We start from the raw sequence: 14638 nt of genomic DNA, 5'->3' as shown, positions 1-14638 counted from the left end.
AAATAAGTTCACTGAAAGAGTAGGCTATCTTGTGAGTGTACACAGCAAAGTTCTTTGGTATCACAAATACTGGGCAATTAATTTGGAATTAATTATAGCACTTGCCTCTATAGTGCTTCAGTGATCTCTTCATCAGACTCAGCAACAAGTTCCAACACTGAGCAAGGAACAGCACTAAATATTCTTTTGAAGATTCCATAGCCCTGACAATTGACAATTAATGCTATAATGAAAGTGCTAGGAGTGGAGCAGTTTGCAGCAGTACAGACATTTTTTATTTGGACGTGCTGTGCACTACTTTAAAAAAAATGACTACTTAAATACAGAGGGATAAATGGAATAGTCCTGGGCACAGACACAAACACTCAACACTAATCTTTCAGAACCACTACGGTTTCAACTTTTTGACTCCTCTTTCAGCCACAAAACAAAGGACCCCATCAAGAAGTAACTTCTGTTAGCAATGAGACTGGTAACGCTGACACTGTGGGTAAGAGGAAATTTGCAAAACAATTCCATAATTATACATTTTAATCTGTAGTGATTTGGTGGGACACTGAAAAGCTACTCTTATTTAACACAGCAACAATGTCTGCCAAGCTCCAAAGTAAGGTTTGAAGAGGTATATTTCTGAAAAGATGACACAACTGAACCTTGGCAAATTCACCCATTCTTTAACAGGCACAACCTGGTGCCTGATTTATTTTGAATAACTGAACTTTAGTATTTTCCTTCTTTTTAAGTATATTTTACATTACTCACAATTGTCCTTTAGCCTTCTGTCTAGTGATCAACAAAAAGTAGAGATGTTCTGTCACACTCTGAGCAATCCTTTTATGCCTGTTTCTAACTTCACACAATAAAAACCTGCCAAAAAAGCCTCTACACCTGCTGAAAAGGAAAAAGCATGTGTCTGTACCTCAGCCATTCCAGTTCCCTGTTCTATGTTAGCAGAAGTGCACTTTCACTAGCAGCAAGTGGTAGGAATTGGAACAGCTGTCAGTGTCCTGGAAGTCTGCTCATACTTGGTGACAATTTAGTGTATCTCCTCACTGAAGAGAGAGCAAATGTACCAGTACATGGTACATGGATACAGTATCACCTCAGTGTTGCTTTGAGAAATTATACTTAGTATTCAAGCACAGGATCTCCAAAACTTTGTTTACTCTGGAGACACTAAATGTTTAGTGCTACTTGAATTTTTTCCTCAACTGCTTTATCATCAAAAACTGAGGCACTAAGCATTTGTTTGGGCCTTAAAACCAATCACTGACAACTAGCTGGGAGAACACGGGGGAATGAAAGGATGAAGAATTTTTTTTCCCCAGTTCAAATTGCCTTCCTGAGTGGTTTACAATGCATGTATAGAAATGAAAGAGAGGAAATTGCAGGAGTAAGGCTAGTTATGTTTAGTCTTCCAGGCACCAGGATGGGGAGGAGTGGGTTATTAACCCAAAACCATAACTAGATTCTTAAGTCTATTTCTCCACTCACCTGATTAACATGTGGGGTAACCAGACAGTCTTCCTGTAGTTGCTCAAGATGACTGATAAGAAAGTTGCTGACGCCAATTGATCTACACACACCTAACAAGAGGAACAGGAAAAAAAAAAAGTTTTGGGATGATTCTGCTTGGGAGGATTGCTTGAAAAATATCACTTTCAAATGACAAAACTATTTGTACAGATCATTTCAGTACAGCAAAACAGTGCAACGTTACACAGAGAAACACCACCAAAATGTACTTTGACAGCATTATCTGAAAGCATGGTTCTGTCAGTCACACTAGGAAATCATTTTATAATCTAAACACACTGGAAACTCCCCAGTGTATAAAAACTCTGGGCTAAATTCTGGGAAAGGCTCCTGCAGTGTAAGCAAAGAACAATTGGATCTCACCAGAATGAAAAGAAGGAAATGGTGTTCTGAACAGCCTGCCAAAACTAAAGAAAAGTGGAACATTTTGCAGAAGACTAATAAGGTGTGAGCAACAAAACACAAGGACACACAATTCAAATGAACTACATAACCCTGCTTTTATTCTACTAGCTTTTTACTGAGATGTTACATAAAACTCAGAATAAAAACTTGAAGTAATAACTAACAAGAACCAAGAAGTTAAAATGTGTAGGAAGTAGAATGTGCAGTAGAATTAGAACAGCCAGGTTTCTCAACCTGACATGCCAATCAAAATACAACGGTATGAGTGTTCTAAAGGCTTTTTTTTTTTTTTTTTAAATAAACTCTAAACGTGCATGCATGTGAATTAAGTGTTGACAGTTCTGAAGTCAGACACCTCCCTTCAAACCCCAAGTATGATAAAGTACAACTCCCAGAACAGGCCTGCTACCACACTTCAAACCTGACTACTCTTTGACATGTTGATCCTCTTCTGCACTAAACACAGCTCATAGGGAAACCATGTGCAACCAGGCTAGCAGCGGTTTCCTTAGGCTGCAGATTCTGCAGACTATTAATCAGACTCAATTCCTTAGTAAATGAATTTACTGACTGAATTCACATTTCAATCTGCAACTCTGCCTCAAGTTGTGTGCACACAGGAGTCCCATCAAATTCTGCTCCCAGCCGATTATATACACAATGCACACCATGTCTTTACGCGTGTCCTCTCGTGTACAAATATCTGTATCCACAAAAAGAAAGGAATTAAGCCAAAAGTTATAGTCATTGGCTAACTTCAGGCACTTCATGTGAAAGGAAAGATTTCTGGACCAAAATTCTCTTTATCCTGCAGTTAGAATTGCCCTGTTTTGAGGTCAGCAGGGAAGTACATGGAGTTGCCTTGATACGGAAGTTCAAATACAGATGCACAAAAAGCGACTATTAATGTAACTGAAATGTGGGAATACAAAAAAAGGAGGAATTCTGCTTGATCCAGAATGAAGTTAATGAAAACACTGGAGGAAAATATATAACTATTCCTAAATGTTAGTTAGGAAACCATTCAGAAGATGTGTACGTGTTTTATGTATTAGAAAATAACACACTAGTTACTGGTGAGTTGTTGGCATTTTTAAAAATCAAAAGGTTAGATTTATGTAAGCAAAATAAATAATTTTTTCTAGGCTTATCCTATGAAATTATGTAAGTAAAGCAATTACAGTAAGCACAGTTATAGGTAAAGTTACAGTTTACTGCTAGTTGTTAAAAACACAACGTTAAAACCCTTAACAATAAAATTTGCACCACCACATACAAATACAGGCAATTTGACTGTTCTGTTTTCACGTATTTTAGCAGTGAAAGCAGACAGACTTATTGCACAGCAGCAATACCATGCATACATACCATTGCTTTTTAAATGCGTTTTCCTTTGTAGAATACAAAAAGGAGAAAAAATACATGAGCAACTACATACTAGGCAGCTATCACTCGCAGAAATGAACACTGTTCAAGATGCATAAAATAATTAAGTTACAGTCTGCATTACAGCAATTTATATAATCTGTATGTAATCTGCCAGAAGGGGAAAATCCAAGCTTTTGATTTGTACTGACAAATTACCCTGCAGCGTCAATATTAATAAATTATTTTGACAGAGAAGTGAGAAAAACATTTACATTTTTAATACAATGGTGAACCAAAATATTATACACTATTGTTGAAAGCTAAGGAGGTAAAAAAGCATGCTTTCAATTTGCCCTTAAGAACAAAGCTTTTATTTCAGGCAGAATTATAACAAAAAATCTCTTAGATAAAAGATAAAAGCTCTTACTAAACTTGTCCATTCCCACAAAAAAAATCATAGCTTTTTTTTTTTCCTTACAGTATTTTTTAAGACGTTTTGCTTCCAGCTGACTCTGAGTTATCTGTCTCATACACTCTTTGCATTCACTGTAGGTTTTTGGCTAGAGTTCTCATCAAGAAATTTTGTATCAGTAATGCTTTGTTTCGAATCTTAGCTACACTTACTAAAACCGATATTAAGACACTTCTATGATTAGTTGCAAAGGCTAAATTCCAAACTGCCAAGAAAAATGAATATTTTCCCCACAGAACAGAACAATAATGACTAGAATTTTCATATTTTTGTGGAAACAGCACTTTCCCACCTTTTAAAGGGATAACGATTGAACCATTTCACATTCATTAAACCTAGGTATTTTGTTTTGGTAAAATTAGAACCCTTCATTTCAACTTCATTATTTTGCAATTGGTTACAGTCTTATACAGGAAAATTGAAGTGCTTTAGCTTTGATATTAAATTACAAAATGAAATGCAATAAATATGAAAACTATTAAAGTCCGACTGTATTAAAAACTTTATTTCAATGCACGCTGGAAGCATGAATTTGAAACAATGGAATCGCCTGAAAAATGCAAAGTCCAGATTTCAACCAACAAGCAATAGATTTTACTTCAGAGAATTGTTTCCATCCAGCTGAATGAATACCACCATTTTTGCCCTAACTTGTCCAAATCTGGGAAAGACTGCTTCAGAGAACGACATTATAGAGAATTATTTTCACAACTGGCACTTGGTGGTTTAATTATTATGAATGGGGATGGATTAATGGTTGGACTAGATGATCTCAGTGTTTTTTTCCAACATTAACTATTCTATTTTATGATTCTAATGAAGAACTAGAAAAGGATGGGCACAAAAATGAAGATCTAAACCCATTACCTGTAACAATGTATAACAAACAGGATCCATGAAATGATTACATCAGCACTGTAACAACAAAAAAAATTATACACCCTGAGAAACTCAGTTGTATGCAATAGTTCTTTCAGTACCTCAAAATACTTAAGAATAGGTAGCAGATTTCCTTGTAATTACTGTGCTTTGCTCAGGCACCACAAAAATGCTAAGATTTGGAAGAAGCAGCTGAAGATTGCTCTCACTTACGGGAACATTCAAGTAGTGTAGCAGGTTCCCTCTCATCTCAGCCTTTCCCTGACAGGAACAAGGTGCTGGTAAGACATAACAAAGAAAGCAAGAAGGGCTAGAATGTATTTATATCAGCTAAGCCTTTAAGATGTAAAGATTTTTACGAGTATGCTACAAAATTTGTAGAGTACAATTTGTATTAGAGCCCCCTTTATGTGAACAAGAAAAGGTGAAAAAATAAGGTTAGTTTACCAGAGAATTAAGTGTAAATGCACCCTTGCATATATGAAAATATTTGCACATGTGCACTAATACATCCAGTTTTGCTGAAAGTGGAGACCAATAACAGTTTGTGTAACAGGTCTCAAAAGCACCAGAACGCTCCAGAAATTAGGCAAAATAAATACATCTTCTAAGCAGGCATTGTGTTGAAATACATTTCAGTCAGCAGATTGTCTGGAAGTCAACTTGTTCAATATAAAAGTTCCCTGAAAGTTCAGGGAACTTTTATCCCTGAAAGTTCAACTTTTCTGGGATAAAAGCTTAGAATGCACTAGCTGCAACCCTCTCTAGAAAGTACCTTTCTGAAAGATATACTGCCTTATTTAGAAAGTGATTCAGGGAGAGAAAGTATCCTCCTCACGTGCTTTTGGGGAAATGAGTGGTTTAGCCCATAGAAGATTTTGACAAACTGAGATGCAATAAGCAACAAGTATGCAAATCCCTGTTAGCTAGTAAGTCTTAGTGAGGCTTTGCCCTGCTCTGTGACTATGCACAGACTTCAAGGCAACGATGATGCTTCTACAACTGCTAATAATTGACTGACCAGTGCACAATGGTAGAACAGAAATTTTCAGCCAGTTTGCAGAATTACTCTGACTCTGAACGACACATTAGAAAACATATCAGAAGGAAGAGAAGTAAGGTCTTCTCCATCATGCACATTGTAAACTTGGCCTCCACCATACAGGTAATTTTACCACAGTGTTACTCCCAGCCTTTCTATTAGAGTGGTTCACAAGTAGTTAAGTATAAAGCATTTTTAAAGGCAACCTAGAAAGTGACTGGATATTTTTTCTTTTACTTAGCGTAACATCAACTTAAGCGGAGTTCTATGGACACTGCTGCTGGAGCACAGCAAGTTCCACATCGATACGCAAAGGAACTTCTTCACAGTGCGGGTGACGGAGCACTGGAACAGGCTGCCCAGGGAGGTTGTGGACTCTCCTTCTCTAGAGACAGTCAAGACACTCCTGGATGCATTCCTGGATGCCTTTGCAGGGAGTCTGGACACAATGATGTTTGAAGGTCCCTTCCAGCCCCTATGATTCTGTGATTCTGCTAGCCTTGCAGCAATGAAGTATAAATACACAGTCTTGGCATCACAACACTATTTTAATGCAATAGTTAGCCCTATCTTTCCCAAGAATATTTATCAAACCTCTAAATACTCTCTGTAACATTAGCTGTACAAAGTTGAGGTCAAGAAGTTTCTGTAAACGACAAAATTGGACACTGGATTTGCAGAGCCAATTTTCCTCCCCCTGCCTGCTCCCTTCACCAGTCAGAGACAGGAAAATTCCCACAGCACGAACAGTGCCCGTTCTGTTACATGTCCTGTTCAGGCCACAGAATAAAAGCACAAAGATCCACTTTTCACAAGAGGTCAACTGTAGCAACTGTATCTTTATTACAGGAGGTTACATAGGTTGGAAAAGCCCACAGCCTCTGTGATATATAGGTTAAGAATTCCTCCGTAGGCAAACAGCATTCCTTACAGAAATCATAAAGCACAGATTTCAGCACAGCTTGCTAAAGTAATGAATGCTGCAGGCTCAGTGTGTCCCACAAGCAGGGTGCAAGCTGAAGCCTCCACAAATAATGTAGATGAGTTTTAAACAGATCCAGTCAGAATTGAGTTCTAAATCTATGATATAAGCCTTGCTCCCATTTCACAGATAGACACCAACGGTTGGCCTAATTGCATACAGGAAGATTGTGGCAAAAGTGATGAGAAGACCCATTTCCTATCCATCACAACCAGTACAGGAGCATTACCAGCCTTGAAGCAACTTGCGGGCTACTACAACTCCATCCTGCAGATCACCTCTGAATCATGATAAATTGAGAGGAAACAAAAGTCAAATTCCAGTTCCTGTGACTGAAAAATAATTATGAACATTTTGTTTACACAACAGTTCAGTAGTTATTAAGTTGCATAATGCTGCAATAGGAGCTAAATGCATTTTCAGTCTCCAACTCTGGCTGCTCATCTGCATCACTTCAGTGCAACATCTTAGTTACACTAACATGTTTTTTTCTTGAATTCTGATACACATCAAGTTACATTAAAAAATGCTGCCAAAGGCTGTCTGATTGTCTTCAAAACAGAATCAATTCCCCTGATGTATATTTCCCTCTCTCGTGCCAGCTTTCAGCATGTAGGATCATACTGCAAGTAGAACACAGCTTTAAAAAAGCCTGAAAATATGTTTTTATATTGAGAGCATTTTGAAGCATCTGTTAAAGGCAGCTGCTCGTGAACAGATGGGCAGACAGAGCTGTAAAAGCAACTTGGTACAGAAACAACCCCTGAAGGCAATATTGTCACCATACACTACACTGTGAAGATGTGATCAGAATTACCAGAGACTCAGCTGAATACATAATGGCAATCACACTGTGTACACCCTTAAAATAAGCACTCTGAAAGTAGCATGAGCAAAACATAAATTCTAAATCAGTTGTCCTCCCTGTAGCTATGAAGGCACAGTTTCCTAAACTGGGATACTTTGGGGACTTCCACACTGGAGAGGATAATGGTTCCCAACAAATACAAATAAGAACAAACCATCTCATGTCAATAAAATAACACTGATTTAGCTCAGGGTCTATTACCCTGGGTTTAGTGTTCAAAATTTGCAGAGCAGACAAGCAATACCTTTTCCCCAAATAATGTACATCACTGCTTGAGACAAAATGATCTTTTGGACAAGGACTTCCCACTGAAATGTATTTCAACACTGCCATCTTCCTAAGGCTTCTTGTGTTCAGGTGGGAACCTCTATGCACTTCTGTGTATATGCATATGGAACATACACAAACATACATTTTCTTTCAGTAAGCTAAATAAAAAGATTCACCCTAAATTTATCAAAAATAGGCTTAATGTGCTAGTAGAAAAAAAATACAAATTACACATTGCAATAAATCATGAAACAGAAGTCTGAGGGCTTATTTTTGCACTTAGCATTGCACATGAAGCTTGTTACTAAGAAGAGCAAAATATGACAAAAGGGAGTAGACATTTGTGCAAATTTAGATTTGTTCCCGCTTTCACATCTGCACCAAAATGCCTGATTCAATGGCAATTTCTTATTAAAATGCTGCATGTTGTGAAGACTACTTTGTGATTTTCAACATAAAAATGTGTTGTCATTTCTTTTTCTATACGTCTTTTATTGCAGTCTTATCTGATCAACAGGGTGTGGTGCGACCAACATCCTCACCAACAGCAACCACCTTCAAACCATAAAAACACATCTCTGAACTGCTTCAGATAACAACAAGCCCAGAGACATCTTTATCTGTGCAAAGAGAATGCAGTTCACAGTGTGAAATAGATGTCTTGCTAAGTAAGCCATTTACTTACTAAAAACTTTAATGCAACTTGCACATACACGCCCCTCCATACGATTTCAACCAGCATGAACATTTGTAAAATAAGTATTTGTTGAAATGGAACATAAGTGCACTTGAGTTGTTCATCATGGGATGATATCAACAGAGATATAAAATTATTTTTCAGTAAAATAAAAGCAGAACACCATCTAGAAATTGGTGTACTAGAAATCTGTGCCAGCTACACAAAACTGTATTTGGTCTACTTACCTCCCCCCCATACCTTTAAGAACTGATAGATAATGCAGAAGGAAAAAATGAAGACTGCACCAGTCTGTGCCCAGAAAGGAAAAGGACACAAACATTATTAAGGATGGCCAGATTTCTTCCCTCACTTGGAATTAGGCAGAACAACTTTTTTCTCAGTTACACTTCAATGCTAGGCTAAACAGTTTCTGCTACTTTATGGCACTTTCTTAAAATCATATGCAAATACAACTAAAACTAACAAATTAACAGAATAATTATTTTCAAGAGTATCTGTTTAACACAGACGATAATTAGAACAGTAAGGAATTTCTGATGCAAGCACAAATATCTCGGTAAGCAAAAGCTTCACTGCTTAAACTATGCAGATAAGGAAAAATCAACTTTTAGAAAAACAGCATTCCCAATTACAGTCAAAAACTAGCTAGAGATCCACATTCTTCCCAGTATTTTTAGATGAAGGGACAAGTAATCATGTGCATGTGTGTACGAAGTTTTCAAGATGATGGGCTAACCACAATGCCAAACTCAAGGTCATTAAAGACACTACATATGGAAAGGGTTATTTTGCTAGAAACAGACCAATTACCAGTGAGCATACATAATGACTATTCATGATGTCAAAGCAGTTTGCCCACACTGCTTTCATCTGCTGGCAGACAAATGATGCCTATACAGGAATGCTGCAGTTGTCAAGGGAATGTTTGACTCAATGTATGTATCTTGGAATGGGTTCTGCAGGCAGCCTGGCCTCTGTCCTGAGGAATCAGAGAGGATAATTCCACAAAATGATAATGTACGAGACCACAAAAATTCAAACCATAGCTTTGTCATTACAAGAATCCTAGCTGACTTCAGCTGTTACAACAGGAAGACCCAGTTATTACACACAAATGTCTCGCTGACCAAAATAAGGTTTTATTCTGCATTTTTTCTCAGCACTGCTACCCCATAGATCTTAAAAGAAATGATCTATGAGGCCTGTTGAACAAAGACATGTCCAGAATTCTCTGCCTCTCAGTACCGGACAACACATACAGACTCAATTACTCTCACTGTGACATTATGACATACAGTGACAGTTGACTGCCTCCTGTGAAACTGCTACAGTCGAACTGGAGCAGATTAACAAATCACCATACTTAAAACATATATACATATAAAATATATATTAATAATATGTTACATTTCCAGGCATAATAGCATTGAAATAAAGTAATTCTTGACATTGAAGTTCTAGAGTACTTAATCCTCTGTTAGTAGAAATCCATTTTAACAGCAAGAGCTTTCCTACTGTGAATAAACTGCTAGCAGTTTGGTCTTACCACTGTTTTTAAATGAATTTATTTAGCACTGGTAGAGCCTTTATTTTGTACCATCAGATACACACAATTAAAAAAAAAAAAACAGTAAAGAAAATGATAATTATTATCCCACAGTCATTTGTTCCTAATCGTCAGAGTAAAGATGTTTCAATAATTGTTCAATGGAACTTGCTGCCACTCCTCAGGATTAACAAGCCCAGGTGCAGAGCTCCAACCCCCACTTACTCTAAAGCTACTACTTACACTAAGGAACAGCACAATTCTCACAGCACAGTTAACCTGAATATGAATACCTCATGAATTAGATGCTGTTATAACTCATTAACATAACGACTAACAGTTCTAATACACTTCCCATATTGTTTAGGGAAGTGTATGTACAATTAATAAATTTTGGTTCTTGATACTGAATGACAAAAAAAGCTATCTGTTAGTAAGTCATTCAAAATATGTACCCACTTTTACTGATCAGGACTGGAGCACATCCTTCCCTAGGTTATTATGGGAAAACAGCAAATTTAATCACCAAAATCTGGTTACACTACATAATATTGGAAATATAACAAACTAAAAGCATAACCTTGCCTTGTTTGTAGGGAAGAAATGTTAGAGAGAAGAAATGTATAAAATATAGGATAACAAGGGAGATGCCGTTAGGACCATTAACAGACTCTAAGAAACATACTGAAGGATTTAGTCAGGAGAAAATGTTTGGTCTGCCACAGACTCTATAGCTCAGACAAACAAAAAAACAACACAGGATTGACCACATTTCAGATTCAACCCAGAGGGACTTAAAATCCTGAAGTTGGTAAAACTTGCATCTGTCGTAGTTTCCTTATAAAAACCTCATGAAAATCACCTGGGACTCTGGGAAAACTTATTTACCCTGAAGTGAGATTGTAAGACAATTGCTCAGTTGCATTAGGAAGGTGAATGCTGGATTCAAGCACAATGAAGAGAGCGCTAAAAAATTTCTTCCAAGTGTGCCTCTGAGACCCCAGCCTTGAGGCAGCAACTGGACTCCATTCAGTTTGCAAAAATTTGCCAGCACACTGAACCCAAGGAGCACTTGCCAAAATTGCAGTATGGTAACCAGTCAGCTACAAAGTGCAACAAGACAAATACTGACAAACACTACTCAGATTCTTTCCTGTTGTAAGTTGTTCATATTTCCAGTTAAAAATCAGATCAGGACAGGTGATTCTTTTTAAAGAATGTTAACCACCAAAAATTACTTTCGATGAAATACAAAAAGAAGATTCTTAAAAACATGGATAATGTTAAGCCACAGTGGAGATTTCTGACTGAAAGCAAAGGAGATCTCCCTCTTCTGTCACCTAAACCCATTGCTTTCCAGTTAATAGAAGCTTCTGACGTTACAGATAAACCTCAAACTTTCCTTAAGACAAAACAGAGAAAGCACTACAAGGCGCTGAAAGATTATGAAAAAGTAAAGTTAAGGATGCCTATATGTTTCAGTGAAAGCTCATGCATCAGTTTACATATCCATTTTCATTTGCACACACTGCATTCAAATAACAGTAAACCTGCTATTTCTTCAGCCAGAAGCATTTGGGAATTTTCTTAAGTTGGACCTGTTCTAATCCGAGGAGTTTTGCTTAACTTTTCATTCAAGTTTTCTGCTCCCTAAACTATTTATTCAAATAATATCGAAAAATCTTTTAGATTTTTTTTAACCTATCACACAGATCTTTTTCATCTGAGGACTGGGTTTTAGCACACGCTGACCCAGACAGGTGCACAGACTCAAGAACCATACTCTCTCCTAAACTGGCTGAGAAGATATTTCAGTTCAAAAGGCCTACAAGCCTTGTTACCCTAGGTCTCAGCTACTACTTGGTGACTCTAAGATGAACATGGTAGAATCCATCTCTGCTTACACATCCTAAAAAAACCTCATATCTATAAACATAAATGCATTTGACCATTGTGACCAATACAAAACATACTGTAACACAAAAAAACCCAAACCCAACCTGCAAAGAATTTTACAGACTCATGATACTGATAACTTATTTACCTGCCTGGTAGGGTAATAGGTAATGGTGATATAATAAAAGGCTATTAATAATTTACATTACTTTAAAATCTTGTTTGCCTCGGGTAAGTGAAATCTCGTAGAATAAACATCAACCAGGATTTAAATAGAGGTTGAAAGAAAGAATGAGATTTTAAAATATCTGAAATCAAAGTATCTGAGAATACAAAGAAGTCATTAAAGAAAATCTTGTTACCACAGCTGGACCAAAGACTTCGGTCAATATTGAGTTTTTTTTATCATCTTACCAGTCTCTTGCACATATGCATTATTAATCCCATACTACAAACCAGTTTTTCCACAGAGAATTATGTTTAATGTCATTGCATTTCCAGAAACTCCTCAGTGTGGATACAGCTAGTTGCTAAACCCAGAAGCAAGTTAAATAACTTCAATCTTTCCTTCATGAATGGATTGAGGAATATTGTTCATTTTTAAATAGACAATCCTTAAACCTGAAGGTTTTTATTTTCTACTGTTGCTTTGCTTCAAGCCAGCCCCCAGTAAACACGCCCTAAAAAACCAGTATTGCGAACAGGAACCAATGACTACCTGCACCAAAGCCGCATTCAGTGAAAATGAAGAACTCACCCTTTAGCCTAAAACTCTTTTTTTCCCCTCAAGTAAGGATTTTGACCAAGTCATATATTCAATTTGTACTGAGGCTAACACTTTACTCACATAACACATAGCAAGTCACAAAGATATGCAGTAATCGTTCAATCTTCAACTGAAAGTCTAGTGGTCAACCATGCAAAAAAGTTATTTAACATTTTCCTCAGGAATCATTGCATTTCCATCACCAGAGTGGTTAAATTTTGCATATCATTTCAATAATAGTTTCTGGTTATGGTCAGAACATGCAGAGTCTGCATCCCTTAACACAGAACTGTGTAGGCTAACGTTCAAAGGCACTTGATTCAATCAGAATAACAAATCATCTACAGGTGAGGGCAAATTCACCAAAGTAAAGTAGACCAGAGCTGGAATACTTAAGCTAACCTGTGTGAATCATGAGCCTACAGAATGCTTAAATTAAGAAAATGGTAGTGCAAAGTGACAAAGAAACATAACTGCAAAATAAATAAATACAACCTCAGTATCTATAGATACCGTGCACAGAAACAAAGAATAAAAAACAATTCAGTGATTGCATTTCCAGTGTCTTACTGAAGATCACTGAACAGCTCAAAATCTTTTGCATTAGAAAGACATGAAATAAAATAAATCACAAATGTAAGCAAAATCAGAATAAATAAATCAAGATAGGAACATTAACAACAAGTGAAAATATAACGTAATTGCAGCAATCCGGATGGCATACCCAGGCACAAATGACATGTGTTAGCCTAAACACCCATCAGAAAGCACTTTTCAGTGGAAAAGCAAAATAGCTTGCTGAATGATTCACTCCATCTTTGGACTTACGTCACTGATGCCTTGAAACATGAGGTTGGTGGTTGGTGCTGTATTTCTTTCAAAACTTAATGTTGTAATCCCTTACACAGCAAAAAATACTTTTTGCAACCTCCCTATGCTTAATATAAAAAGCAGAAACCAAAGATGTATCAAAGATAATTTACTTTTGTGTTTCCAAATGCAAACCAAAAACACTTCAAGGGTAGAAGCTCAAAAAAACTGGGTTTATTTATTACCCAGATAAAACTGATAAAAGACATACAGCATGCAGGCCGTATGGGCAGCACTCTATTGCTACAATCACTGTTTCAGTATATGAGCTGGCAAATAGACTAACCAAGAATTCTTCTCACGGTCCACATAAATTCTTTGAAGATCCAAATACAGTGGGATCACATTGCCTAAGAACTGTATGACAGGACCTTCATTTACGTTGTTTCTAAAAATATTGTTCACGCCTCAGGAGCAAAATCCTCCCCTCAAACCTACATGACAAATTTTGCTTGGGGCAGTCTACTCTTCCTATTGATACGAACATAAACAGAAGATTGCCATGCACAAAAAAAAAAAACATATTGACAGAAACCTCAACTTGAGAGAATAGCTCCCTCCTCTGAAAGTTTCTGAAAAAGTTAAAAACAAAGAATTTGCAGTTTGATATTTGTTCCTACCTATCCAGCTTGTTTTGTTGACATTTTCTGAAACACAAATAGGTCCTATAAAGTAGCATAGTACAAGATAAAGTGAAAAATGACATCCTAAAATAAATTTTAAAAAATCAAAATGAAATAAAACTTGGTAGTGTGATTTATACTGACAACAGTGGAGGTTACTACAAAGACATTCTGCTGTAACATAAACATTTCGACATCATCTGTAGAATTTTTCAAGGAAGTATGCACACCATTAATCTCACAAGCAAAACTTGGAACCATATTACTTAAAAGCAACATAAAACTCCCTTAGTTTACCAGAACGCTAATGCTGCAATTTTCAAAGAGGCTCAAATAACTGACATGCTCAAATATGATCCAAATATGAGCACACAGCTCAAATGATTTTTATTTTTTTTAAACACCTTTCATTACA

At 36.8% G+C, this 14638-nt stretch overlaps 1 protein-coding gene across 3 annotated transcripts in view; it reads right to left on the bottom strand.

Moving 5' to 3' along the window:
- The window catches only part of LOC128072123 (uncharacterized oxidoreductase ZK1290.5-like), a 44762-nt gene that overhangs the window by 13687 nt on the left and 16437 nt on the right, over positions 1-14638 (bottom strand). For all 3 annotated transcript variants that reach the window (XR_008202135.1, XM_052665606.1, XM_052665605.1), the window contains exon 4: positions 1495-1586. Coding sequence is in view for 2 of the 3 variants with exons in the window: in XM_052665606.1 (XP_052521566.1) it covers positions 1495-1586 (92 nt within the window). In the remaining variant the exon portion in view is untranslated. The remainder of the gene's footprint in view (positions 1-1494; positions 1587-14638) is intronic.

The sequence above is a fragment of the Tympanuchus pallidicinctus genome, unplaced genomic scaffold (assembly GCF_026119805.1).
Source record: "Tympanuchus pallidicinctus isolate F22 unplaced genomic scaffold, pur_lepc_1.0 scaffold7, whole genome shotgun sequence".
Taxonomy (NCBI): domain Eukaryota; kingdom Metazoa; phylum Chordata; class Aves; order Galliformes; family Phasianidae; genus Tympanuchus; species Tympanuchus pallidicinctus.
The sequence above is the reverse complement of the archived record's forward strand: the minus strand, read 5'-3'. Positions and strand labels throughout refer to the sequence as shown.